Source organism: Anser anser (assembly GCF_964211835.1).
Source record: "Anser anser genome assembly, chromosome: 34".
NCBI lineage: Eukaryota > Metazoa > Chordata > Aves > Anseriformes > Anatidae > Anser > Anser anser.
Window position 1 is genome coordinate 706,568 of NC_139755.1, and position 26,402 is coordinate 732,969.

Here is a 26,402-nt window from a genome sequence, read left to right on the forward strand (position 1 = left end):
GCTCCCGCTCCCCGCTTCCGCTTCCGCCCCGCGCGCCGCACGCGGAGAGCCCGGGCCCGGCCGCGCCGCCGCCGCCGCCGCTGATTGGCTCCGGGGCGGCCCCCGCGGCGGGCGCTGATTGGCGGAGGGGGCCGGGGGAGGGGCGGGGCCAGGCGGCGCCATGCCGAAGCGAGGCCGGAAGGAGAACGGCGGCGACAAGGAGGGTGAGTGGCACCAGTATAAACCAGTACGGACCAGTACGGGCCGGTATGGGCCAGTGTAGACCAGTTGGGACCCCTGTGGGCCGGAACGGGCCGGTTGGGAGCGGTATGAACCAGTATAAACCGGTATGGACCGGTATAGACCAGTATAAGCCAGTATAGACCAGTATAAATAGACCAGTGTAGACCAGTATAGACCAGTTGGGACCAGTATGGACGGGTACGGGGCGGTTGGGACCGGTATGAACCAGTATAAACCAGTATAGACCGGTTGGGACCCGTATAAACCAGTATAAACCAGTATAAATAGACTAGTATAGACCACTATGGGCCAGTTGGGACCAGTATGGACGGGTACGGGGCGGTTGGGACCTGTATGAACCAGTATAAACCAGTATAGACTGGTTGGGACGAGTATAAACCAGTATAAACCGGTATAGACCAGTATAAACAGACCAGTGTAGACCAGTATAGACCAGTTGGGACCAGTATGGACGGGTACGGGGCGGTTTGGACTGGTATAAACCATTATAGACCGGTATAGACCAGTATAAACCAGTATAAACCAGTATGTGTAGACCAGTATAGACCAGTTGGGACCCTTGTGGGCCGGTACGGGCCGGTTCGGACTGGTATGAACCAGTATAAACCGGTATAGAGTGGTATAGACCAGTATAAACCAGTATAGACCAGTATAAATAGACCAGTGTAGACCAGTATAGACCAGTTGGGACCAGTATGGACGGGTACGGGGCGGTTGGGACCGCTATAAACCAATATAAACCACTATAGACTGGCATAGACCAGTACAAACCAGTATAGACCAGTATAAATAGACCAGTGTAGACCACTATAGAGCAGTTGGGACCAGTATGGACGGGTACGGGGCGGTTTGGACCGGTATAAACCAGTATAGACTGGCATAGACCAGTACAAACCAGTAGAGACCAGTATAAGTAGACCAGTGTAGGCCAGTATAGACCATTTGGGACCCTTATGGGCTGGTACGGGCCGGTTCGGACCGGTATAAACCAGTATAAACCAGTATAGACCGGTATAGACCAGCATAAACCAGTGTAGACCAGTGTAGACCAGTATAAATAGACCAGTATAGACCAGTATAGACCAGTTGGGACCCTTGTGGGCCGGTACGGGCCGGTTCGGGTGGGTATGAACCAGTATAAACCAGTATAGACCAGTATAAGTAGACCAGTATAGACCAGTAGGGACCAGTATGGACGGGTACGGGGCAGTTTGGACCAGTATAAACCAGTATAAATGAGTACAGACCGGTATAGACCAGTATAAACCAGTATAGACCAGTTGGGACCCTTATGCACCGGTATGGGCCGGTTGGGACCAGTATAAACCAGTATAGACCAGTATAAACCAGTATAGGCCAGTATAAGTAGACCAGTATAGACCAGTAGGGACCAGTATGGACGGGTACGGGGCAGTTTGGACCAGTATAAACCAGTATAAATGAGTACAGACCGGTATAGACCAGTATAAACCAGTATAGACCAGTTGGGACCCTTATGCACCGGTATGGGCCGGTTGGGACCAGTATAAACCAGTATAGACCAGTATAAACCAGTATAGACCAGTATAGATCAGTTGGGACCCTTATGGGCCGGTACGGGCTGGTTGGGACCGGTATTAAGCAGTATAAACCAGTACAGACCAGTATAGACCAGTATAAACCAGTATAGACCAGCATAAACCAGTATAGACCAGTTGGGACCAGTATGGACGGGTACGGGGCGGTTGGGACCGGTATAAACCAGTATAGACCGGCATAGACCAGTATAAACCAGTATAGACCACTATAAGTAGACCACTATACACCAGTATAGACCAGTTGGGACCGTTCTGGGCCGGTATGGGCCGGTTGGGACCAGTATAAACCAGTATAGACCGGTATAGACCAGTATAAACCAGAGTAGACCAGTATAAGTAGACCAGTATAGACTAGTATGGGCCAGTATAGATCAGTAGGGGCTGGTATGGACCAGTAGAAACCAGTATAAACCAGTATAGAGCAGTATAAACCAGTATAAGTAGACCAGTATAAACCAGTACGGACCAGTATTGGCCAGTACGGACCAGTGTGGACTGGTACGGGGTGGTGGGGACTGGTATAGACCAGTATAAACCAGTATAGAGCAGTACAGACCAGTATAAGCCAGTATAGACCAGTGTAAGTACGCCAGTAGAGACCAGTATGGGCCAGTATAGATCAGTAGGGGCCGGTATGGACCAGTAGAGACCGGTATAAACCGGTATAGACCGGCATAGGCCAGTATAAACCAGTATAGACCAGTATAAATAGACCAGTAGGGACCAGTACAGGCCAGTATGGGCTGGTATAGACCAGTATGGACCAGTATAAACCAGTAGGGGCTGCTCTGGGCCTGCGCAAACGGCTGGAGGGGGGAGGGCACCAGTATGGACCAGTAGGGACCAGTTTAGACCAGTACGGGTCAGTGCGGACCAGTACAGAGCAGTACAGACCAGTAAGGGTTAAGGGGACCAGTAAGGACCAGTACGGGGCACGGGGAGGGGGCTCCTCCCAGTGCCCCCCCCCAGTGCCCCCCAGTCCCTCCCAGTCCCTCCCAGTATATCCCAGTCTCCTCCCAGTATATCCCAGTCTCCTCCCAGTATCTCCCAGTCCCCTCCCAGTGCCCCCAAACCTCCCCAAACCCCCTCCCAGTCCCCTATAACCCCCTCCCAGTCCCTCCCAGTTGCTTCCCAGTACATCCCAGTACATCCCAGTATCCCCCAGTCCCCTCCCAGTCCCTCCCAGTCCCCTCCCAGTACCCCAAAACCCCCTCCCAGTGCCCCCAAATCCCCCCTATAACCCCCCCAAACCCCCTCCTAGTGCCCTCCCAGTATATCCCAGTACACCTCAGTATATCCCAGTTCCCTCCCAGTATCCCCCAGTCCCCTCCCAGTCCCTCCCAGTACATCCCAGTTACCTCCCAGTATATCCCAGTATCCCCCAGTCCCTTCCCAGTACCCCAAAACCCCCCAAACCCCCCCCCAAATCCCCCCCAAACCCTCCCAAACCTCCCCCAGTCCCTCCCAGTCCCCTCCCAGTACATCCCAGTTCCCTCCCAGTATATCCCAATATATCCCAGTCCCTTCCGAGTACCCCAAAACCCCCCCAAACTGCCCCAAATCCCCCTAACCCCCCCCCAAATCCCCCCCAACCCCCCCCAAACCTCCCCCAGTCCCTCCCAGTTCCCTCCCAGTACATCCCAGTTCCTTCCCAGTATATCCCAGTATCCCCCAGTTCCCTCCCAGTACATCCCAGTACCCCAAAACCCCCCTAAACCCCCCCAAACACCCCCAAATCCCCCTCAAACCGCTTCCCAGTCCCTCCCAGTCCCCTCCCAGTATATCCCAGGATATCCCAGTCCCCTCCCAGTATACCCCAGTATCCCCCAGTCTCCTCCCAGTCCCTCCCAGTCCCTCCCAGTCCCCTCCCAGTACCCCAAACCCCCCAAAACTGCCCCAAACCCCTTTAAATCCCCCCCATAACCCCCCAAACCCCCCTCCCAGTCCCCCCCAGCCCCCTCCCAGTCCCTCCCAGTCCCCTCCCAGTATATCCCAGTATCCCCCAGTTCCCTCCCAGTACATCCCAGTACCCCAAAACCCCCCAAACCCCCCCGAAACCCCCCCCAAATGCCCCCCAAACCCCCTCCCAGTCCCCCCCAGTGCCCTCCCAGTGCCCTCCCAGTATATCCCAGTATAGCCCAGTATATCCCAGTCCTTCCCAGTCCCCTCCCAGTATCTCCCAGTCCCTCCCAGTCCCCTCCCAGTACCCCAAAACCCCCCCAAATCCCCCCCAAACCCCTTCCCGGTCCTTCCCAGTCCTCTCCCAGTATATCCCAGTACATCCCAGTTCCCTCCCAGTATTCCCCAGTCTCCTCCCAGTGCCTCCCAGTACATCCCAGTACCCCAAACCCCCCTAAAACCCCCCAAACCCCCCTGAACCCCCCCCCAAATCCCCCTATAACCCCCTCTGAGTCCCTCCCAGTGCCTCCCAGTTGCCTCCCAGTACATCCCAGTTGCCTCCCAGTATACCCCAGTATCCCCCAGTCTCCTCCCAGTCCCTCCCAGTCCCTCCCAGTATATCCCAGTATCCCCCAGTTCCTTCCCAGTACATGCCAGTACCCCAAAACCCCTCCAAACCCCCCCGAAACCCCCCCCAAATCCCCCCCAAACCCCCTCCCAGTCCCCCCCAGAGCCCCCCAGTGCCCTCCCAGTGCCCTCCCAGTATATCCCAGTATAGCCCAGTATATCCCAGTCCTTCCCAGTCCCCTCCCAGTATCTCCCAGTCCCTCCCAGTACCCCAAAACCCCCCCAAATCCCCCCCAAACCCCTTCCCGGTCCTTCCCAGTCCCCTCCCAGTATATCCCAGTCGCCTCCCAGTATATCCCAGTATACTCCAGTCTCCTCCCAGTATATCCCAGTCACCTCCCAGTACATCCTAGTACCCCAAAACCCCCCAAATCCCCCCCAAACCCCCCCCATAACCCCCCCAAACCCCCTCCCAGTGCCCCCCAGTCCCTCCCAGTACATCCCAGTCCCTCCCAGTATATCCCAGTCCTTCCCAGTCCCCTCCCAGTATACCCCAGTATCCCCCAGTCTCCTCGCAGTCCCTCCCAGTGTTTCCCAGTCCCCTCCCAGTACCCCAAATCCCCCCCAAACCGCTTTAAATCCCCCCTAACCCCCCCAAACCCCCTCCCAGTGCCCTCCCAGTGCCTCCCAGTTACCTCCCAGTACATCCCAGTATACTCCAGTTCCCTCCCAGTATATCCCAGTCACCTCCCAGTACATCCCAGTACCCCAAAACCCCCCAAAACTGCCCCAAATCCCCTAAAACCCCCCCCAAATCCCCCCCAAACCCCTTCCCAGTCCTTCCCAGTCCCTTCCCAGTTCCCTCCCAGTACATCCCAGTTACCTCCCAGTATATCCCAGTATCTCCCAGTCCCCTCCCAGTACCCCAAAACCCCCCTAAAATCCCCCAAAACCCCCCCAAACCGCCCCCAAATCCCCCTATAACCCCCCTCTGAGTCCCTCCCAGTGCCTCCCAGTCGCCTCCCAGTATATCCCAGTCCTTCCCAGTCCCCTCCCAGTATACCCCAGTATCCCCCAGTCTCCTCCCAGTCCCTCCCAGTGTTTCCCAGTCCCCTCCCAGTACCCCAAATCCCCCCCAAACCGCTTTAAATCCCCCCTAACCCCCCCAAACCCCCTCCCAGTGCCCTCCCAGTGCCTCCCAGTTACCTCCCAGTACATCCCAGTATACTCCAGTGCCCTCCCAGTATATCCCAGTCACCTCCCAGTACATCCCAGTACCCCAAAACCCCCCAGAACTGCCCCAAATCCCCCCAAACCCCCCCAAATCCCTCCAAACCCCTTCGCAGTCCTTCCCAGTTCCTTCCCAGTTCCATCCCAGTACATCCCAGTGCCCTTCCAGTACATCCCAGTATCCCCCAGTCCCTTCCCAGTACCCCAAAACCCCCCAAACCACCCCTAAATCCCCCTAAACGGCCCCCAAGTCCCCCCCAACCCCCCACCAAACCTCCCGCAGTCCCTCCCAGTGCCCTCCCAGTATATCCCAGTATACCCCAGTATATACCAGTCCTTCCCAGTCCCCTCCCAGTATCTCCCAGTCCTTCCCAGTCCCCTCCCAGTACCCCAAAACCCCCCCAAATCCCCCCCAAACCCCTTCCCGGTCCTTCCCAGTCCCCTCCCAGTATATCCCAGTCGCCTCCCAGTATATCCCAGTATACTCCAGTCTCCTCCCAGTATATCCCAGTCACCTCCCAGTACATCCTAGTACCCCAAAACCCCCCAAATCCCCCCCAAACCCCCCCATAACCCCCCCAAACCCCCTCCCAGTGCCCCCCAGTCCCTCCCAGTCCCCTCCCAGTACATCCCAGTCCCTCCCAGTATATCCCAGTCCTTCCCAGTCCCCTCCCAGTATACCCCAGTATCCCCCAGTCTCCTCCCAGTCCCTCCCAGTGTTTCCCAGTCCCCTCCCAGTACCCCAAATCCCCCCAAACCGCTTTAAATCCCCCCTAACCCCCCCAAACCCCCTCCCAGTGCCCTCCCAGTGCCTCCCAGTTACCTCCCAGTACATCCCAGTATACTCCAGTGCCCTCCCAGTATATCCCAGTCACCTCCCAGTACATCCCAGTACCCCAAAACCCCCCAAAACTGCCCCAAATCCCCCATAAACCCCCCCAAATCCCCCCCAAACCCCTTCCCAGTCCTTCCCAGTCCCTTCCCAGTTCCCTCCCAGTATATCCCAGTGCCCTCCCAGTACATCCCGGTATCCCCCAGTCCCTTCCCAGTACCCCAAAACCCCCCAAACCCCCCCCAAACCCCCCCGAATCCCCCCCATAACCCCCCCAAACCCCCTCCCAGTGCCCTCCCAGTCCCCCCAGTCCTTCCCAGTTCCCTCCCAGTGTATTCCAGTATCCCCCAGTTCCTTCCCAGTCCACTCCCAGTACCCCAAATCCCCCTAAAAGCCCCCCAAATCCCCCTAAAGCCCCCCAAATCCCCCCAAACCCCCTCCCAGTCCCCCCCAGTCCCCCCCAGTGCCCCCCAGTGCCCCCCAGTGCCCTCCCAGTGCCCTCCCAGTATATCCCAGTATAGCCCAGTATATCCCAGTCCTTCCCAGTCCCCTCCCAGTATCTCCCAGTCCTTCCCAGTCCCCTCCCAGTACCCCAAAACCCCCCAAATCCCCCCCAAACCCCTTCCCGGTCCTTCCCAGTCCCCTCCCAGTATATCCCAGTCGCCTCCCAGTATATCCCAGTATACTCCAGTCTCCTCCCAGTATATCCCAGTCACCTCCCAGTACATCCTAGTACCCCAAAACCCCCCAAATCCCCCCCAACCCCCCCCCATAACCCCCCCAAACCCCCTCCCAGTCCCCTCCCAGTCCCTCCCAGTCCCCCCCAGTCCCTCCCAGTCCCCTCCCAGTATATCCCAGTCCCTCCCAGTATATCCCAGTAAGCCCAGTTCCCCCCCCAGCGCCCGCCAAGCGCCCCCCCGCGGAGCCGTGTCCCTACGAGGACCCCCCCGCGCGCGAGGTGGCCCCGGGGGGCGCGGCCGCGTCCCTGCGCGTCGCCTCCTGGAACGTGGGCGGCCTGCGGGGCTGGCTGCGCAAGGGCGGCCTCCAGGTACGGTTTGGGGCGAATTCGGGGGATTTTGGGCAAATCGGGGGGTTGGGGGGGTTGGGGGATTTAGGGGGGTTGGGGGGGTGAGGGGGGGTTGGGGGTTTTGGGGGGGTTTGGGGGGGTTTGGGGGGGTTTAGGGGATTTGGGGGATTTAGGGGGTTTTGGGGGAAATTAGGGGGGTTTTGGGGTTTGGGGTAATTTATGGGGTTTTTGGGGTTTGGGGGGAAATTACGGGGTTTTGGGGGGTTGGGGGATTTGGGGGGGTTTGGGGGGATATAGGGATTTTGGGGGATTTAAGGGATTTAGGGGGTTTGGGGGATTTAGGGGGTTTTGGGGGGGTTTAGGGGGTTTGGGGGATTTATGGGGTTTGGGGGAAATTATGGGGTTTTTGGGGTTAGGGTGGTTTATAGGGTTTTGGGGGGTTGGGGTTTCGGGGGCTTTTGGGGGTTCGGGGGAATTTAGGGGGTTTGGGGGTTTTGGGGGGGGTTTAAGGGATTTAGGGGATTTGGGGGAAATTATGGGGTTTTGGGGGGTGAGGGGGTTTGGGGAAATTTGGGGGGAATTTGGGGGATTTGGGGGAATTTTGTGGGTTTGGGGGTTGGGGGGATTTGAGGGGTTTGAGGGTTTTGGGGGGTTTGGGGGATTTGGGGGATTTATGGGATTGAGGGATTTCGGGGGGATTTATAGGGTTTTGGGGATTTGGGTTTGGGGGGGATTTATGGGATTTGGGGTGGATTTGGGGGGATTTATGGGATTTGTGGTGTTTTGGGGTGACTTTGGGGTGGCTTTGGGGGGGATTTCTGGGATTCGGGGTGGATTTGGGGAGATTTCAGGGATTTGGGGTTATTTATGGGATTTGGGGGGATTTATGGGATTCGGAGTGGATTTGGGGGATTTATGGGATTTGGGGGATTTGGGAGGGATTTATAGGGTTTTGGGGATTTGAGTTTGGGGGGGATTTATGGGATTTGGGGTGGATTTGGGGGGATTTATGGGATTTGGAGTGGATTTGGGGGATTTATGGGATTTGGGGGATTTGGGAGGGATTTATAGGGTTTTGGGGATTTGGGTTTTCGGGGGATTTATGGGATTTGGGGCATTTCTGGGATTGGGGGTGATTTATGGGGATTCGGGGTGGATTCATGGGATTTGGGGGATTTCGAGGGGGATTTCTAGGGTTTTGGTGATTTGGGTTTTCGGGGGATTTGGGGGATTTGGGTCTTTGGGGCATTTCTGGGATTGGGGGTGATTTCTGGGATTTGGGGCGATTTATGCGATTCGGGGTGGATTTATGGGATTTGGGGGATTTAGGGGGGATTTATAGGGTTTTGGGGATTTCGGTCTTTGGGGGATTTCTGGGATTTGGGGGATTTATGGGATTTGGGGGGATTTATGGGATTTGGGGGATTTGGGAGGGATTTATAGGGCTTTGTGGATTTATGGGATTTGGGGGATTTGGGGGATTTCTGGGATTTGGGGGGCATTTCTGGGATTTGGGGGGCATTTCTGGGGCCGGGGGCGATTTCTGGGGACTGGGGGTGGATTTCCGTATTTTCGGGGTATGTTCCTGCGTTTTTAATTTCCCGGGGCGTATTTGTGGGGTTTTTTTTTGGGGTTTTTTTTTTGGGGGCGCGTCAGTGGGTGCAGGAGGAGGCCCCGGACGTGCTGTGCCTGCAGGAGACCAAGTGCGCGGCCCCCGAGGTGCCCCCCGAGGTGCGGGCGCTCCCGGGGCTCCCCCACCAGTTCTGGGCCAGCCCCGAGGGGCGCCCGGGCTACAGCGGCGTCGGGCTGCTGGCCCGCCACGAGCCCCTCAGCGTCACCTACGGCATCGGTGAGACCCCCCCTCAAAAAAACCCCGACCCCAAAACCCCACCCCGGGACCCCAAAACCCGACCCCGGGACCCCAAATAGCTCCCCGGGCTTCAAAACCCACCTTGAAGGACCTAGAACCTTCATAAATGGACCCAAATTGGAGCTAAAGTGACCCAAAATATACACTGGGACAAGGAAGGGACCACCCTGATCCCATAATTTTCTTGTAGGGGACCCCAAAACCCCACCCCGTAACCCCAAATAGCTCCCCGGGCTTCAGAACCTACCTTGACGGACCTAGAACCTTCATAACTGGACCCAAATTGCCCCAAATTAGAACTAAAGTAACCCAAAATTCACCCCAAAACCACCAGGTGACCCCTCGACCCCATAACTATGTCTCAAGGGACCCAAAACCCGATCCTGTAACCCCAAATAGCTCCCCGGGCTTCGGAAGCTACCTTGACGGACCTAGAACCTTCATAATTGAGCCCAAATTGGAGCTAAAGTGACCCAAATTGGAGCTAAAGTGACCCAAAATCTACCTCAGGACCACCAAGGGACCCCCCTGACCCCATAACTATCTTGTAGGGGACCCCAAAACCCCACCCCGTAACCCCAAATAGCTCCCCGGGCTTCAGAACCTACCTTGACGGATCTAGAACCTTCATAACTGGACCCAAATTGCCCCAAATTAGAACTAAAGTAACCCAAAATTCACCCCAAAACCACCAGGTGACCCCCCCCGACCCCATAACTACGTCTCAAGGGACCCCAAAACCCGATCCCGTAACCCCAAATAGCTCCCCGGGCTTCAGAACCTACCTTGAAGGACCTAGAACCTTCATAACTGGACCCAAATTGGAGCTAAAGTGACCCAAATTGGAGCTAAAGTGACCCAAAATCTACCCCAAAACCACCAGGTGACCCCCCTGACCCCATAACTACGTCCCAAAGGACCCCAAAACCTGACCCCGTAACCCCAAATAGCTCCCCGGGCTTCAGAAGCTACCTTGAAGGACCTAGAACCTTCATAACTGGACCCAAATTGCCCCAAATTAGAGCTAAAGTGACCCAAAATCCACCCTAGGAACACCAGGTGACCCCCCCCAATCCCATAATTACGTCTCAAGGGACCCCAAATCCCGATCCCATAACCCCAAATAGCTCCCCGGGCTTCAGAACCTACCTTGAAGGACCTAGAACCTTCATAACTGGACCCAAATTGGAGCTAAAGTGACCCAAATTGGAGCTAAAGTGACCCAAAATCTACCCCAAAACCACCAGGTGACCCCCCTGACCCCATAACTACGTCCCAAAGGACCCCAAAACCCGACCCCGTAACCCCAAATAGCTCCCCGGGCTTCAGAAGCTACCTTGAAGGACCTAGAACCTTCATAAATGGGCCCAAATTGGAGCTAAAGTGACCCAAATTGGTGCTAAAGTGACCCAAAATCTACCCCAGGATCAGCAGGGGACCCCTCCGACCCCATAATTACATCTCAAGGGACCTGAAAACCCCACCCCAGGACCCCAAATAGCTCCCCGGGCTTCAAAACCCACCTTGAAGGACCTAGAACCTTCATAATTGAGCCCAAATTGGAGCTGAAGTGACCCAAATTGGTGCTAAAGTGACCCAAAATCTACCCCAGGATCAGCAAGGGACCCCCCTGACCCCATAACTATCTTGTAGGGGACCCCAAAACCTCACCCCATAACCCCAAATATCTTCTCATGCTTCAGAACCTACCTTGAAGGACCTAGAACCTTCATAAAGTGAGCCAAAGTAGAGCTAAAGTGACCCAAATTGGTGCTAAAGTGACCCAAAATCCACCCCAGGACAACCAAGGGCCCCCCCCGACCCCATAACTATCTTGTAGGGGACCCCAAAACCTCACCCCATAACCCCCAATAGCTCCCCGGGCTTCAGAAGCTACCTTGACGGACCTAGAACCTTCATAATTGAGCCCAAATTGGAGCTAAAGTGACCCAAATTGGTGCTAAAGTGACCCGAAATCTACCCCAGGACAACCAAGGGACCCCCCCGACCCCATAACTACCTTGTAGGGAACCCCAAAACCCAACCCCGTAACCCCAAATAGCTCCCCGGGCTTCAGAAGCTACCTTGACGGACCTAGAACCTTCATAACTGGACCCAAATTGCCCCAAATTAGAGCTAAAGTGACCCAAAATCCACACTAGGAACACCAGGGGACCCCCCCCGATCCCATAATTACGTCTCAAGGGACCCCAAAACCCGACCCTGGGACACCAAATAGCTCCCCGGGCTTCAGAAGCTACCTTGAAGGACCTAGAACCTTCATAAATGGATCCAAATTGCCCCAAATTAGAACTAAAGTGACCCAAAATCTACCCCGGGACAACCGAGGGACCCCCTGACCCCATAACTATCTTGTAGGAGACCCCAAAACCCGACCCCATAACCCCAAATATCTCCCCGGGCTTCAAAACCCACCTTGAAGGACCTAGAACCTTCATAACTGGACCCGAATTGCCCCAAATTAGACCTAAAGTGACCCAAAATCCACCCCAGGACCACCAAGGGACCCCCTGACCCCGTAACCTCATCCCAGTAGACCCCAGTTGCCACTGGTTGACCCCCCAGCTGCCACCAGTAGACCCCAAACCCCTTCAGTTTCCACCAGTTGACCCCAAAACCCTTTGGTGGCCACCACTGACCCCAAAACCCTTTCTGTAGACCCTTGGTGGCCACCATTGACCCCAGAATCCTTTAGTGGCCACCAGTAGACCTTTGGTTGCCCCATTGACCCCAAAACCCTTTGGTGGCCACCAGTAGACCCCTGGTTGCCCCGTTGACCCCACAACCCTTCAGTCACCACCATTGACCCCAAAACCCTTCGGTTGCGATCAGTTGACTCCAAAACCCTTTGTTGACCACCCATAGACCCTTGGTGGCCACCACTTGCCCCTGGTGGCCACCACTTTCCCCTTGGTTGCCCCATTGACCCCAAAACCCTTTGGTGGCCACCAGTAGACCCCTGGTTGCCCCGTTGACCCCAAAACCCTTCGGTCACCACCATTGACCCCAAAACACTTTGGTGGCCACCAGTAGACCCTTGGTTGCCACCAGTAGACCCCTGGTTGCCCCATTGACCCCAAAACCCTTTGGTGGCCACCACTTGACCCCAAAGTACCACCATTGACCCCAAGACCCTTCAGTCAGCACCATTGACCCCAAAACCCTTCGGTTGCCACCAGTAGACCCCAAAACCCTTTGGTGGCCACCAGTAGACCCTTGATGGCCACCATCGACCCCAAAACCCTTCAGTTGCCACCAGTAGACCCCTGGTTGCCCCGTTGACCCCAAAACCCTTTGGTGGCCACCAGTAGAGCCCTGATAGCCCCATTGACCCCACAACCCTTCAGTTCCCACCAGTAGACCCCAAAACCCTTTGGTTGCCGCCAGTAGAGCCCCGGTTGCCCTGTTGACCCCAAAACCTTTTGGTTGCCACCATTGACCCCAAAACCCTTCAGTTTCCACCAGTAGACCCCAAAACCCTTCAATTGCCGCCATTGACCCCAAAACGCTTTGGTGGCCACCACTGACCCCAAAACCCTTTCTGTAGACCCTCGGTGGCCACAACTTGCCCCTGGTGGCCACCTGTAGACCCTCGTTGGCCACCACTCTCCCCCTGTGTCCCCCCCGTGCAGGTGACCCCGAGCACGACGCCGAGGGCCGGGTAGTGATGGCCGAGGTCCTCCAAAAGAGTTCCCCAAACCCTTTGGTTGCCACCAGTAGACCCCTGTTTGTCCCGTTGACCCCAAAACCCTTTGGTTGTGATCAGTTGACCCCAAAACCCTTGTTGACCACCCATAGACCCTTGGTGGCCACCACTTTCCCGTTGGTTGCCCCATTGACCCCAAAACCCTCTGGTGGACACCAGTAGACCCTTGGTTGCCCCGTTGACCCCAAAACCCTTTGGTGGCCACCAGTAGACCCCTGGTTGCCATGTTGACCCCGAAACCCTTTGGTGGCCACCAGTAGACCCCTGGTTGCCCCATTGACCCCACAACCCTTTGGTGGCCACCAGTTGACCCCAAAGTACCACCATTGACCCCAAAACCCTTCAGTTTCCACCAGTAGACCCCAAAACCCTTTGGTGGCCACCAGTAGACCCCTGGTTGCCCCATTGACCCCACAACCCTTCAGTCACCACCATTGACCCCAAAACCCTTCGGTTGCCACCAGTAGACCTCCTGGTTGCCCAGTTGACCCCAAAACCCTTTGGTGGCCACCAGTAGAGCCCTGATAGCCCCATTGACCCCAAAACCCTTTGGTTGCGATCAGTTGACCCCAAAGCCCTTTGGTGGCCACCAGTAGAGCCCTGGTTGCCCCATTGACCCCACAACCCTTCAGTTCCCACCAGTAGACCCCAAAACCCTTTGGTTGCCGCCAGTAGAGCCCCGGTTGCCCTGTTGACCCCAAAACCTTTTGGTTGCCACCATTGACCCCAAAACCCTTCAGTTTCCACCAGTAGACCCCAAAACCCTTCAATTGCCGCCATTGACCCCAAAACCCTTTGTTGGCCACCCTTGACCCCAAAAACCTTTCGTAGCCACCCGTGGACCCCCGGTGGCCACCGCTCTCAGGCTGTCCCACCCCCCGTGCAGGTGACCCCGAGCACGACGCCGAGGGCCGGGTGGTGACGGCCGAGTTCCCGTCCCTCTTCGTGGTGGCCGCCTACGTGCCCAACTCGGGCCGGGGCCTGGCCCGCCTGGCGTACCGGCAGTGCTGGGACCGCGCCTTCCGCTCCTACCTCACCCGCCTGGACGCCCGCAAGCCCGTGGCCGTCTGCGGCGACCTCAACGTGGCCCACGCCGAGATCGACCTGCGGCACCCGCGGGCCAACCGCCGCTCGCCGGGCTTCACCCAGGAGGAGCGGGACGGCTTCGGGGCGCTGCTCGAGGCCGGCTTCATCGACACCTTCCGGCACCTGTACCCGGCCGTGCCGCACGCCTACACCTTCTGGACCTACCTGGGGGGCGCGCGGAGCCGCAACGTGGGCTGGCGCCTCGACTACTGCGTGGTGTCGCGGCGCCTGGCCGGGGCGCTGTGCGACAGCAAGATCCGCAACAAGGTGATGGGGAGCGACCACTGCCCCGTGGTGCTCTACCTGGCCCTATAACGGCCCTATAGTGGCGCCCTGTAACGATCCTGCAGGTTGGTCCCGTAACGACCCCGTAAGTTGTCCTGTAACGGCCCTATAAGGTCGTCCTGTAACGATCCTACAAGTTGGTCCTATAACGACCCTGTAAGATGTCCTATAACGGCCCCGTAAGGTCGTCCTGTAACGATCCTACAAGTTGGTCCTATAACGACCCCGTAAGATGTCCTATAACGGCTCTATAAGGTCGTCCTGTAACGACCCCGTAAGATGTCCTATAGTGGCCCTATAAGGTCGTCCTATAACGATCCGGTAAGTTTGTACTGTAACAATCCCAGAAGTTGTCCCATAACGGCCCTACAAGGTCGTCCTTTAACGACCCCGTAAGATGTCCTAATGTAGGGTCGTAATGACCCTATAAGGCCATCCTGTAACGATCCCGTAAGCTCGTCCTATAACGACCCCATAAGATGTCCTATAGTGGCCCTATAAGGTCGTCCTGTAACAATCCCATAAGGTCATCCCGTAATGACCCTATAAGGTCGTCCTATAACGACCCCAAAAATCACCCCAAAACGACCCTAGAAGGTTGTCCTATAACGATCCCATAAATCATCCCATAACGACCCCATTAGTTAATCCCATAACGACCCCGTTAGTTCATCCCATAACGACCCCATTAGTTCATCCCATAACGACCCCGTAAGATCATCCCATAACGACCCCATAAGATCATCCCATAACGACCCCATTAGTTCATCCCGTAACGACCCCGTAACTCACCCCATAACGACCCCATAAGCTGCTCCCATTGGGTTTGGCCCTTGGGTTGGGTTCAATGTGAACCCGTTTGCCCCAAATCCCCCCCAAATCCCCCCAAATCCCCATAAACGAGCTCAACGTGTTCTTAATGGGGTCGCCCTGGTCTTTATGGGGTCTTGGTGGTCGTTACGGGGTCGTCGGGGCGGTTATGGGGTGGCCCCGTACCCGCTGCTGCACGGTGTCGCGGCGCCTGGCCGGGGCGCTGTGCGACAGCAAGATCCGCAACGGGGTGATGGGGAGCGACCACTGCCCCGTGGGGCTCTGCCTGGCCCTATAACGGCCCTATGGGGTCGTCCTGTAACGATCCTACAAGTTGGTCCCGTAACGACCCCGTAAGATGTCCTATAACAGCCCTATAAGGTCGTCCTGTAGCGATCCCGTAAGGTCGTCCCGTAATGACCCTATAAGGTCATCCTGTAACGACCCCGTAACTTGTCCCAAAACGACCCTATAAGGCCATCCTGTAACGATCCCGTAAGCTCGTCCTATAACGACCCCATAAGATGTCCTAAAATGGCCCTATAAGGTCGTCCCGTAACAACCCCATAACTCGTCCCAAAATGATCCTATAAGGTCGTCCTATAACGACCCCATAAATTCATCCTATAACGGCCCTATAAGGTCATCCCATAATGACCCTATAAGGTCGTCCCTTAACGACCCCAAAAATCACCCCAAAACGACCCTATAAGGTTGTCCTGTAACGATCCCATAAATCATCCCATAACGACCCCATAAGATCATCCCATAACGACCCCGTTATTTCATCCCATAACGACCCCGTAAGTTGTCCTGTAACGGCCCTATAAGGTCGTCGTGTAACGACCCCGTAAGGTCGTCCCGTAATGACCCTATAAGGTCATCCTATAAGGACCCCATAAGTTTGTCCTATAACGACCCCATAATTCGTCCCAAAATGACCCTATAAGGCCGTCCTATAACGACCCCATAAATTCATCCCATAACGGTCCTTAAAGTTCATCCCATAATGACCCTATAAGGTTATCCCATAACGACCCCATAAATCATCCCGTAACGACCCCGTAAGATCATCCCATAACGACCGCGTTAGTTCATCCTATAACGACCCCATAACTCGTCCAAAATGACCCTATAAGGCCATCCTATAACGACCCCATAAGATGTCCTATAACGGCCCTATAAGGTCATCCTATAACGACCCCGTAAGTTTGTCCTATAACGGCCGTATAAGGTCATCCTATAACGACCCCGTAAGTTTGTCCTATAACGACCCCAAAAATCGTCAAAATGAGGTCGACGTGTTCCTTACGGGGTCATCGGGCTCCTTATGGGGTCGCGGGGGTCTTTATAGGGTCGTGGTGGTCGTTATGGGGTCATTGGGGTCTTTATAGGGTCGTGGTGGTCGTTATGGGGTCATCGGGGTCTTTATGGGGTCGTGGGGGTCTTTATAGGGTCATCGAGGTCTTTATGGGGTCTTTACGGGGTCGTTATAGGGAGACTTGGGAGGCTGTACGGGGTCCTGCTGACCCTATAGACCCTATAGGGCCTCCTGGCCCCCTGTAGACCCCCGTGACGCCCCGTAGATTTCTCTGACCCCTACAGGTCCCCTATAGATCCCCCTGACCCTATAGACACCCCCCTCATCCCCTATAGACCCACCCCCCCACCGCTACAGATCCCCCGACCCTATAAAGCTCCCCTGGCCCCTACAGCCTCGCCCCAGCCCCTATAGACCCCCGCCCCCAGACCCTATAGCCCCCCCCCGCCCCTATAGATGCCCCCCAACCCCTACAGAGCCCCCCCCGCCCCTATAACACCCCCGACCATGTAACGGCCCTATAGCCCCCCCCCGACCCTATAAAGCCTCCCCAGCCCCTATAGCCCTCCACCCCAACCCCTATACCCCCCCCAACCCTATAACGCCCCCGCCGGCCCCTATAGACTCCCCCAACCCCTATAGACCATCCCAGCCCCTATGGCTCCCCCCGACCCTATAACGACCCCCCGGCCCCTATACCCCCCCCCCAACCCCTATAGACCCCCCCAACCCTATAACGCCCCCCCCAACCCCTATAGACCCCCCTCGACCTTATAGACCTCCTCCGGCCCCTATAGGCCCCCCCAATCCTATAGACCCCCCCCCAAAGCCTATAGACACCCCCCACCCCTATACCCCCTCCCCGGCCCCTATACAGCCCCCCCCAATCCTATAGCCCCCCCCAACCCCTATACCCCCCCCTTGACCCTATAACCCCCCCGACCCTATAACTCCCCCCCCCAACCCCTATAGACCCCCGTTCGCCCCTATAGACCTCCCCTGGCCCCTATAGCCCCTCCCAACCCCTATAGCCCCCCCCCGGCCCTATAACGCCCCTACCTCCCCCATACCCCCCCCGGCCCCTATAGACCCCCCCCCGACCCTATAATGCCCCCCCAGCCCCTATAGCCCCCCCCTTGCCCCTATAGCCCCCCCCCTTGGCCCTATAATGCCCCATAGCCCCTATAGCCCCCCCCAACCCCCATAGCCCCCCCCCCTTCCCCTATACCCCCCCCATCCCCTATACCCCCCCCCCCCGTCCCCTATAGCCCCCCCCCAGCGCCCGGTGCGGCCCTCAGGGACCCCTCCCTCCCCCCCCCCCCCCCCCGTTTCCGCGCAGCCAATCAGGAGCCGCCTCCGGGTCAGGCCCCGCCCCCTTTTTTCTTCCGGGTTCTTTTTTGGGGGGGGGAGGGGGAGGGGAGGGGGGGGGCATGCGGGGAGGGGGCGGGGCCAAGATGGCGCCCGGGGGCGTGGCCGGTGACGTCACGGGTCGGGGGGGGGGGTCACGTGACCGGAGCGCGTCCCGCGGTCACGTGACGCAGGGGGTGTCCGGAGCGCGTCACGTGACCTGAGTGTGTCCGAGGCGTGTCACGTGACCCGGGCGTGTTCGTTGTGAGTCACGTGACCGCAGTTGGGAACAACGTGTCACATGACCTAAGCGTGTTCGTGGTGTGTCATGTGACCCAAGCGTGTCCGAGGCATGTCACATGACCCAAGTGCATCCAAGGCGTGTCACATGACTGAAGTGTGTCCTAAGCACATCACGTGACCCGGGCGTGTTCATTGCATGTCACGTGACCGCAGTCGGGAACGAGGCGTGTCACGTGACCCAAGCGTGTCCGAGGCGTGTCACGTGACCCAAGCGCGTGCGAGGTGTGTCCATGACTGAAGCGTGTCCTAAGCGTGTCACATGACCCAGGTGTGTTCTGAGGTGTGTCACATGACCTAAGCATGTCGGAGGCGTGTCACGTGACCCGAGCGTGTCTGAGGCGTGTCACGTGACCGAGGCGTGTCCTAAACACGTTCCCATGACCCAGGCGTGTCCAAAACGTGTTCCCACGACGCAGCTGTGTCCTAAACATGTTCCCATGGCCTAAGCGTGTCCGACGGCTCCCCCATGACTGAAACGTGTCCTAAACATGTTCCCATGACGCAGCCATGTCCGATGGCTGTCTCTTGACCTAAGCATGTCCGATGACCCAAGCGTGTCCCATGGATCTCCCATGACATAGGCACGTCCCAAACATGTTCCCACGCCCGAAGCGTGTCCTAAACATGTTCCCATCACCCAAGCGTGTCCGATGGATGTCCCAGGACTGAAGCGTGTCCGACGGCTCTCCCATGACGCAGCCATGTCCGAAGCACATGCCATGACCTAAGCATGACCGCTGGATCTCCCATGACCCAGGTGTGTCCGATGGATGTCCCATGACCCAAGCGTGTCCTAAACATGTTCCCATGACCCAAGCGTGTCCGATGGATGTCCCAGGACTGAAGCGTGTCCTAAACATGTTCCCATGACTGAAGCGTGTCTGACGGCTCTCCCATGCCACAGCCGTCTCCGAAGCACATCGCATGACCTAAGCGTGTCCGATGGATGTCCCATGACATAGGCATGTCCCAAACATGTTCCCATGACCGAAGCATGTCCGATGGATGTCCCATGACCCAAGCGTGTCCTAAACACGTCCCATGACCTAAGCATGTCCGATGGACCTCCCATGACATAAGCATGTCCTAAACACATCCCATGACCCAAGCGTGTCCAACGGCTCTCCCATGACGCAGCCGTCTCCGAAGCACATCGCATGACCTAAGCGTGTCCGATGGATGTCCCATGACATAGGCATGTCCCAAACATGTTCCCATGACCGAAGCATGTCCGATGGATGTCCCATGACCCAAGCGTGTCCTAAACACGTCCCATGACCTAAGCATGTCCGATGGACCTCCCATGACATAAGCATGTCCTAAACACATCCCATGACCCAAGCGTGTCCAACGGCTCTCCCATGACGCAGCCGTGTCCGAAGCACATCCCATGAGCTAAGCGTGTCCGATGGATGTCCCATGACATAGGCATGTCCCAAACATGTTCCCATGACCGAAGTGTGTCCGATGGATGACCCATGACCCAAGCGTGTCCTAAACACGTCCCATGACTGAAGCGTGTCCGATGGATGACCCATGAACGAAGCATGTCCTAAACATGTTCCCATGACCAAAGCGCGTCCGATGGCTCTCTCATGACACAGGCGTGTCCTAAACATGTTCCCATGACCGAAGCATGTCCCAAACATGTTCCCACGCCCGAAGCGTGTCCGACGGACGTCCCGCGACCCAAGCGCGTCCCAGCCGCGTCTCCCCGCCTCCGCCTCTCGTCCCGTGCCCCCGGCGTCCCCGCCGCGTGCCCCCCCCCCGGCCCCGGGCGCGTGGCAGGCGTGTCGCAGGCGTGTCGCAGGCGTGTGGCAGGCGTGTCGCGGGGGCGGGGGGGGGCTCAGGCGTGGCGGGGCAGGGGGTGGCTGACCCGCAGGCAGCCCCAGTAGCCGGCCCGCAGGAGGCAGGCGCCGGCCGCGGCCACCAGCAGGGCCCAGGCCGCGTGCAGGGCCCCGAAGCGCCGGGCGGCCGCCCACGTGCCCACCTGCGGGGGGAGGGGGGGCGCTCCCAGTATGGACCAGTACGGTCCCAGTACGGGGCGGTAACCGAAAAAGGCCCGCCCGGTACGTACCGGGAGGGAACACGGCCAGAAAACGCCGCCCCAGTATGGACCAGTAACAAAAAAGCCTCGCCCAGTACATCCCAGTAGCCCCAGGAACCCCCAAACCCTCTCCCAGTACAGCCCAGTATGGACCAGTAACCCAAAAAGGCCCTCCCAGTAGCCCAAGGAACCCCCAAACCCTCTCCCAGTACAGCCCAGTATGGACCAGTAACCCAAGAAGGCCCTCCCAGTATCCCCAGGAACCCCGAAACCCTTTCCCAATATATCCCAGTATAGCCCAGTGCCCCAAAAAGGTCCTCCCAGTACATCCCAGTATCCCCAGGATCCCCCAAACCCTCTCCCAGTACATCCCAGTACAGACTGGTGGCCCAAAAAAGCCCCCCCAGTAGCCCCAGGAACCCAGAAACCCTCTCCCAGTACAGCCCAGTATGGCCCAGTAACCCAGAAAGCCCCTCCCAGTACATCCCAGTATCCCCAGGGTCCCCCAAACCCTCTCCCAGTACAGCCCAGTATGGCCCAGTGCCCCAAAAAGGTCCTCCCAGTACATCCCAGTATCCTCAGGATCCCCAAAACCCTCTCCCAGTACAGACCAGTATGGCTCAGTAACCCAGAAAGGCCCTCCCAGTACATCCCAGTATCCCCAGGATCCCCCAAACCCTCTCCCAGGACATCCCAGTACAGACTGGTGGCCCAAAAAAGCCCTCCCAGTAGCCCCAGGATCCCCCAAACCCTTGCCCAGTGCATCCCAGTATGGCCCGGTGCCCCAAAAACCCTCTCCCAGTACATCCCAGTATGGCCCAGTAACCCAAAAAGGCCCTCCCAGTATCCCCAGGAACCCTGAAACCCTCTCCCAGTACAACCCAGTATGGCCCAGTAACCCAAAAAGGTCCTCCCAGTACATTCCAGTATCCTCAGGATCCCCAAAACCCTCTCCCAGTACAGACCAGTATGGCTCAGTAACCCAGAAAGGCCCTCCCAGTACCTCCCAGTATCCCCAGGATCCCCCAAACCCTCTCCCAGCATATCCCAGTATAGACTGCTGGCCCAAAAAAGCCCTCCCAGTAGCCCCAGGAACCCAGAAACCCTCTCCCAGTACACCCCAGTATGGCCTAGTAACCCAAAAAGGTCCTCCCAGTACATCCCAGTATCCCCAGGATCCCCCAAACCCTCTCCCAGCATATCCCAGTATGGCCCAGTAACCCAGAAAGTACATCCCAGTATGGACCAGTAACCCCAAAAAGGCCCTCCCGGTAGCCCCAGGAACCCCAAAACCCTCTCCCAGTATATCCCAGTATGGCCCAGTAACCCAGAAAGGCCCTCCCAGTGCATCCCAGTATCCTCGGGGTCCCCCAAACCCTCTCCCAGTACATCCCAGTATGGCCCAGTACCCCAAAAAGCCCCTCCCAGTACATCCCAGTATCCCCGGGGTCCCCCAAACCCTCTCCCAGTACATCCCAGTGGCCCCAAGCCCCCTCCCAGTGCCCCCAGACCCCCTCCCAGTCCCTGCCAGTCCCTCCCAGTCCCCCCAAACCCCCCCCAGTCCCCCCAACCCCCCCATAACCCCCCCAAAGCCCCTCCCAGTATATCCCAGTCCCCTCCCAGTGCCCCCAGACCCCCTCCCAGTTCCTCCCAGTCCCCTCCCAGTATATCCCAGTGGCTCCCAGTCCCCCCAAACCCCCTCCCAGTCCCTCCCAGTCCCCACAAAGATCCCCATAACCCCCCCAAACCCCCTCCCAGCGCCCCCAGACCCCCCCCCAGCCCCTCCCAGTATATCCCAGTGCCCTCCCAGTGCCTCCCAGTGCCCCCAGTGCACTCACGGCCAGCCCGCAGGCGCCGGCCCCCAGCAGGAGCCCCCCCAGCAGGCAGCAGAGGCAGCGGCGCCGCGGGAACCGGGACCCCACGGCCGACCTGGGGGCGGGGACGGCCCTATAGGGGCACCTATAGCGGCCCCTATAGGGACACGCCCCCTATGGGCCCCCCCCCCGCCCCTATAGGGTCACCCCTCACCCATAGGGCCCCCTGCCCCCTATAGGACCACCCCCTATAGGGTCACCCCCTATAGGGTCAACCCCCTATAGGCCCCCCCCCCAACCCCTATAGGGTCCCGCCACTCCCCTATACGGCCCCCACTACCCCTATAGGGTCTCCCCACCCCCTATAGGGTCACCCCCTATAGCCCCCCCCCATAGGGTCCCATCACTCCCCTATAGGGCCCCCCCCACCCCTATAGGGTCTCCCTACCCCCTATAGGGTCACCCCCATAGGGTCCCACCCCCGCCCTATAGGGTCCCACCCTATAGGGCCGCCCCCACCCTTATAGGGTCACTGTCAACCTATAGGGTCTCCCCATCCCACATAGGGTCCCCTCGCCCCTATAGGGTCCCCCCTGCCCGTATAGGGTCCCCCCGCCCCCTAACGGGTCCCCCCATCCTCTATAGGGTCCTCTCATCCCTATAGGGTCCCCCCGCCCCCTATAGGGTCACCCCTGCCCCCTATAGGGTCACCCCCTATAGGGTCACCCCTATAGGGCCCCCACTACCCTTATAGCGTCTCCCCGCCCCCTATAGCCCCCCCCCCCCGCTCCCTATAGGGTCCCCCGGCCCCTATAGGGTTCCAATCACCCCTACAGGGTCCCCCACCCCCCATAGGGTCCCCCCACCCCCTATAGGATCCCCCTGCCCCCATAGGGTCCCCTCACCCCTATAGGGTCCCCCCGCCCCCTATAGCCCCCCCCCCTCTATAGGGTCCCCCCACCCCCTATAGGGTCCCCCTGCCCCCTATAGCCCCCCCCCCCCCCCAGGGTCCTCCCTGCCCCTATAGGGTCACCCTGCTCCTATAGGGTCTCCCTGCCCCCTATAGTGTCCCCTCACCCCTATAGGGTCCCCCCACCCCCTATAGCCCCCCCCATCTCTAAAGGGTCCCCCCGCCCCCTATAGGGTCCCCTCACCCCTTAGGATCCCCCCGCCCCCTATAGGGTCCCCTCACCTCTATAGGGTCCCCCCACCCCCTATAGGGTTCCCCCGCCCCCTATAGGGTCACCCCCTCCCCCATAGGGCCCCCTGCCCCCTATAGGACCACCCCCTATAGGACCCCCACTACCCTTATAGGGTCCCCCTGCCCTCTATAGCCCCCCCCCCCCCACCTCTATAGGGTCCTCCCTGCCCCTATAGGGTCACCCTGCTCCTATAGGGTCTCCCCACCCCCTATAGTGTCCCCTCACCTCTATAGGATCCCCCCGCCCCCTATAGGGTCCCCTCACCCCTTATAGGGTCCCCTCACCTCTATAGGATCCCCCCACCCCCCCTCACCCCTTAGGATCCCCCCGCCCCCTATAGGGTCCCCTCACCCCTATAGGGTCCCCCCGCCCCCTATAGGGTCACCCCCTCCCCCATAGGGCCCCCTGCCCCCTATAGGACCACCCCCTATAGGGTCCCCCCACCCCTATAGGGTCCCCTCACCCCTATAGGGTCCCCCCACCCCTTATAGGGTCCCCTCACCTCTATAGGGCCCCCCCCGCCCCCTATAGGGTCCCCTCATCCCTATAGGGTCCCCCCGCCCCCTATAGGGTCACCCCCTCCCCCATAGGGCCCCCTGCCCCCTATAGGACCACCCCCTATAGGGTCACCCCCTATAGAGCCCCCCCCACCCCTATAGGGTCCCCTCACCCCTATAGGGTCCCCCCACCCCTTATAGGGTCCCCTCACCTCTATAGGGCCCCCCCCGCCCCCTATAGGGTCCCCTCACCCCTATAGGGTCCCCTCATCCCTATAGGGTCCCCCCGCCCCCTATAGGGTCACCCCCTCCCCCATAGGGCCCCCTGCCCCCTATAGGACCACCCCCTATAGGACCCCCACTACCCTTATAGGGTCCCCCTGCCCTCTATAGCCCCCCCCCCCCACCTCTATAGGGTCCTCCCTGCCCCTATAGGGTCACCCTGCTCCTATAGGGTCTCCCCACCCCCTATAGTGTCCCCTCACCTCTATAGGATCCCCCCGCCCCCTATAGGGTCCCCTCACCCCTTATAGGGTCCCCTCACCTCTATAGGATCCCCCCACCCCCCCTCACCCCTTAGGATCCCCCCGCCCCCTATAGGGTCCCCTCACCCCTATAGGGTCCCCTCATCCCTATAGGGTCACCCCTCCCCCCATAGGGCCCCCTGCCCCCTATAGGACCACCCCCTATAGGGTCACCCCCTATAGAGCCCCCCCCACCCCTATAGGGTCCCCTCACCCCTATAGGGTCCCCCCACCCCTATAGGGTCCCCCCACCCCTTATAGGGTCCCCCCACCCCTTATAGGGTCCCCCCCGCCCCCTATAGGGTCCCCTCACCCCTATAGGGTCCCCCCGCCCCCTATAGGGTCCCCTCGCCCCCTATAGGGTCACCCCGTCCCCCATAGGGCCCCCTGCCCCCTATAGGACCACCCCCTATAGGGTCACCCCCTATAGAGCCCCCCCCCACCCCTATAGGGTCCCCTCACCCCTATAGGGTCCCCCCACCCCTTATAGTGTCCCCTCACCTCTATAGGGTCCCCCCGCCCCCTATAGGGTCCCCTCACCCCTATAGGGTCCCCCCGCCCCCTATAGGGTCTCCCCATCGCCTATAGGGCCCCCTCACCCCTATAGGGTCCCCTCACACCTATAGGGTCCCCCCGCCCCCTATAGGGTCACCCCCTCCCCCATAGGGCCCCCTGCCCCCTATAGGACCACCCCCTATAGGGTCACCCCCTATAGAGCCCCCCCCACCCCTATAGGGTCCCCCCCCCGCCCCCTATAGCCCCCCCCGCCCCCTATAGGGCCCCCTATAGGACACTCACACCTTGCGGCAGTGGGGGCAGCGCGCCAGGCTGCGGTCGGCGAACTCGGTCCACTGCGGGGACGGTTTGGGGCAAATTTGTAGGGTTTTGGGTTTGTTTTGTAGGGTTTGGGGGTTTTGGGGAGGATTTGGGGGATTTTGGGGCTGTTTTGGTCCCGTTTTGGGGCCATTTCGGGCGGTTTTGGGTCCCCGTAGCCATTTTGGGGCCATTTCTCCCTCTTTTGGGGTCTTTTTAGGGCCGTTATGGGGTCACTTCACGATCCCAAAAGCCATTTTGGGGCATTTTGGGGCAATTTGGGGCCTTTTCACCCCGTTTCAGACCCATTTTGGGGCAATTTCAGGCAGTTTTGGGTCCCCGGGTCCCTTTTGGGGCCGTTTTGCCCTTTTTGGGGCCATTTTGGGACCATTTCATGATCCCAAATACCTTTTTGGGGTCTTTTGGGGGCCATTTTGAGCCGTTTTCACCCCATTTCAGTCCCATTTTGGGGCCATTTCAGGCAGTTTTGGGTCCTGGGGTGCTTTTTGGGTCCATTTCCCCCCTTTTAGGGCCATTTTGGGGCCGTTTTAGGGTCATTTCGTGATCCTAAATACCATTTTGGGCCATTTTAGGGCCATTTTGAGGCCTTTTCACCCCATTTCAGTCCCATTTTTGGGGCCATTTTGGGCAGTTTTGGGTCCTCGTGGCCCTTTTGGGGCCGTTTTCCCCCTTTTAGAGTCATTTTAGGGCCGTTTTGGGATCATTTTGCGATCCCAAATACCGTTTTGGGCCATTTTGGGGTCATTTTGAACCCTTTTTGCCCCATTTTGATCCCATTTTGGGGCAATTTCTGGCAGTTTTGGGTCCCTGGGTGCTTTTTGGGTCCATTTCCCCCCTTTTGGGGTCTTTTTGGGGCCGTTATGGGGTCACTTCAGGATCCTAAATGCCATTTTGGGCCATTTTGCCCCATTTCAGTCCCATTTTGGGGCAATTTCAGGCAGTTTTGGGTCCCCGGGTCCCTTTTGGGGCCGTTTTGCCCATTTTCGGGTGGTTTTGGGGCGGTTTTGGGGTCACTCACCAGGAAGGGGGCCCCGCAGTGGGCGCAGGCCACCCGCACGCCGCCGGGGGGGGGCTCGGGGCTGGGCGCCCCCCCCTGCACCGGGCCCAGGTTGATGACGCGCTTACTGGGAGCACTGGGTTATACTGGGAGCACTGGGGGGGGGGGGGCTGGGGGGCACTGGGAGGGACTGGGAGGCACTGGGAGGGGACTGGGAGGCCCCTCCAGCTGCTCCCAGTAGGGCCCAGTGGCCTCCCAGTGTATCCCAGTGCCCCCCAGTGTATCCCAGTGCCCCCAAACTCCCTCCCAGTCCCCCCATATCTCTTTCCAGTCCATCCCAGTCCCTCCCAGTCCATCCCAGTC

The 26,402-nt window shown here is 58.5% G+C and overlaps 2 protein-coding genes across 4 annotated transcripts in view; one reads left to right on the forward strand and one right to left on the reverse strand.

Moving 5' to 3' along the window:
- Positions 1-22: 22 nt before the first annotated feature.
- On the forward strand, positions 23-15,259 carry APEX1 (apurinic/apyrimidinic endodeoxyribonuclease 1). 3 transcript variants are annotated; one of them, XR_014575891.1, is made up of 5 exons: positions 23-203; positions 7,248-7,396; positions 9,032-9,224; positions 13,859-14,645; positions 14,717-15,259. XR_014575891.1 is itself a non-coding variant. In XM_083814997.1 (4 exons), exons 1-4 carry the CDS (start codon positions 161-163, stop codon positions 14,371-14,373), a joined length of 900 nt encoding a protein of 299 aa, XP_083671123.1. In that variant the 5' UTR covers positions 23-160; the 3' UTR covers positions 14,374-15,259. The 3 variants fall into 3 exon arrangements, 1 of the variants encoding a protein (XP_083671123.1); XR_014575892.1 differs by having other exon boundaries at positions 13,859-14,456; positions 14,528-15,259; XM_083814997.1 differs by having other exon boundaries at positions 13,859-15,259.
- Positions 15,260-18,392: 3,133 nt separating this feature from the next.
- Positions 18,393-26,402, reverse strand: part of LOC310888409 (type 1 phosphatidylinositol 4,5-bisphosphate 4-phosphatase-like) — a gene marked incomplete at its 5' end in the record, with an annotated part of 8,954 nt that continues 944 nt past the window's right edge. The window contains 4 exons of the mRNA XM_083815042.1: positions 18,393-20,114; positions 22,010-22,100; positions 25,007-25,059; positions 26,061-26,175. Of these exons, the coding sequence (XP_083671168.1) occupies positions 19,971-20,114; positions 22,010-22,100; positions 25,007-25,059; positions 26,061-26,175 (403 nt within the window). The 3' untranslated portion in view covers positions 18,393-19,970. The remainder of the gene's footprint in view (positions 20,115-22,009; positions 22,101-25,006; positions 25,060-26,060; positions 26,176-26,402) is intronic.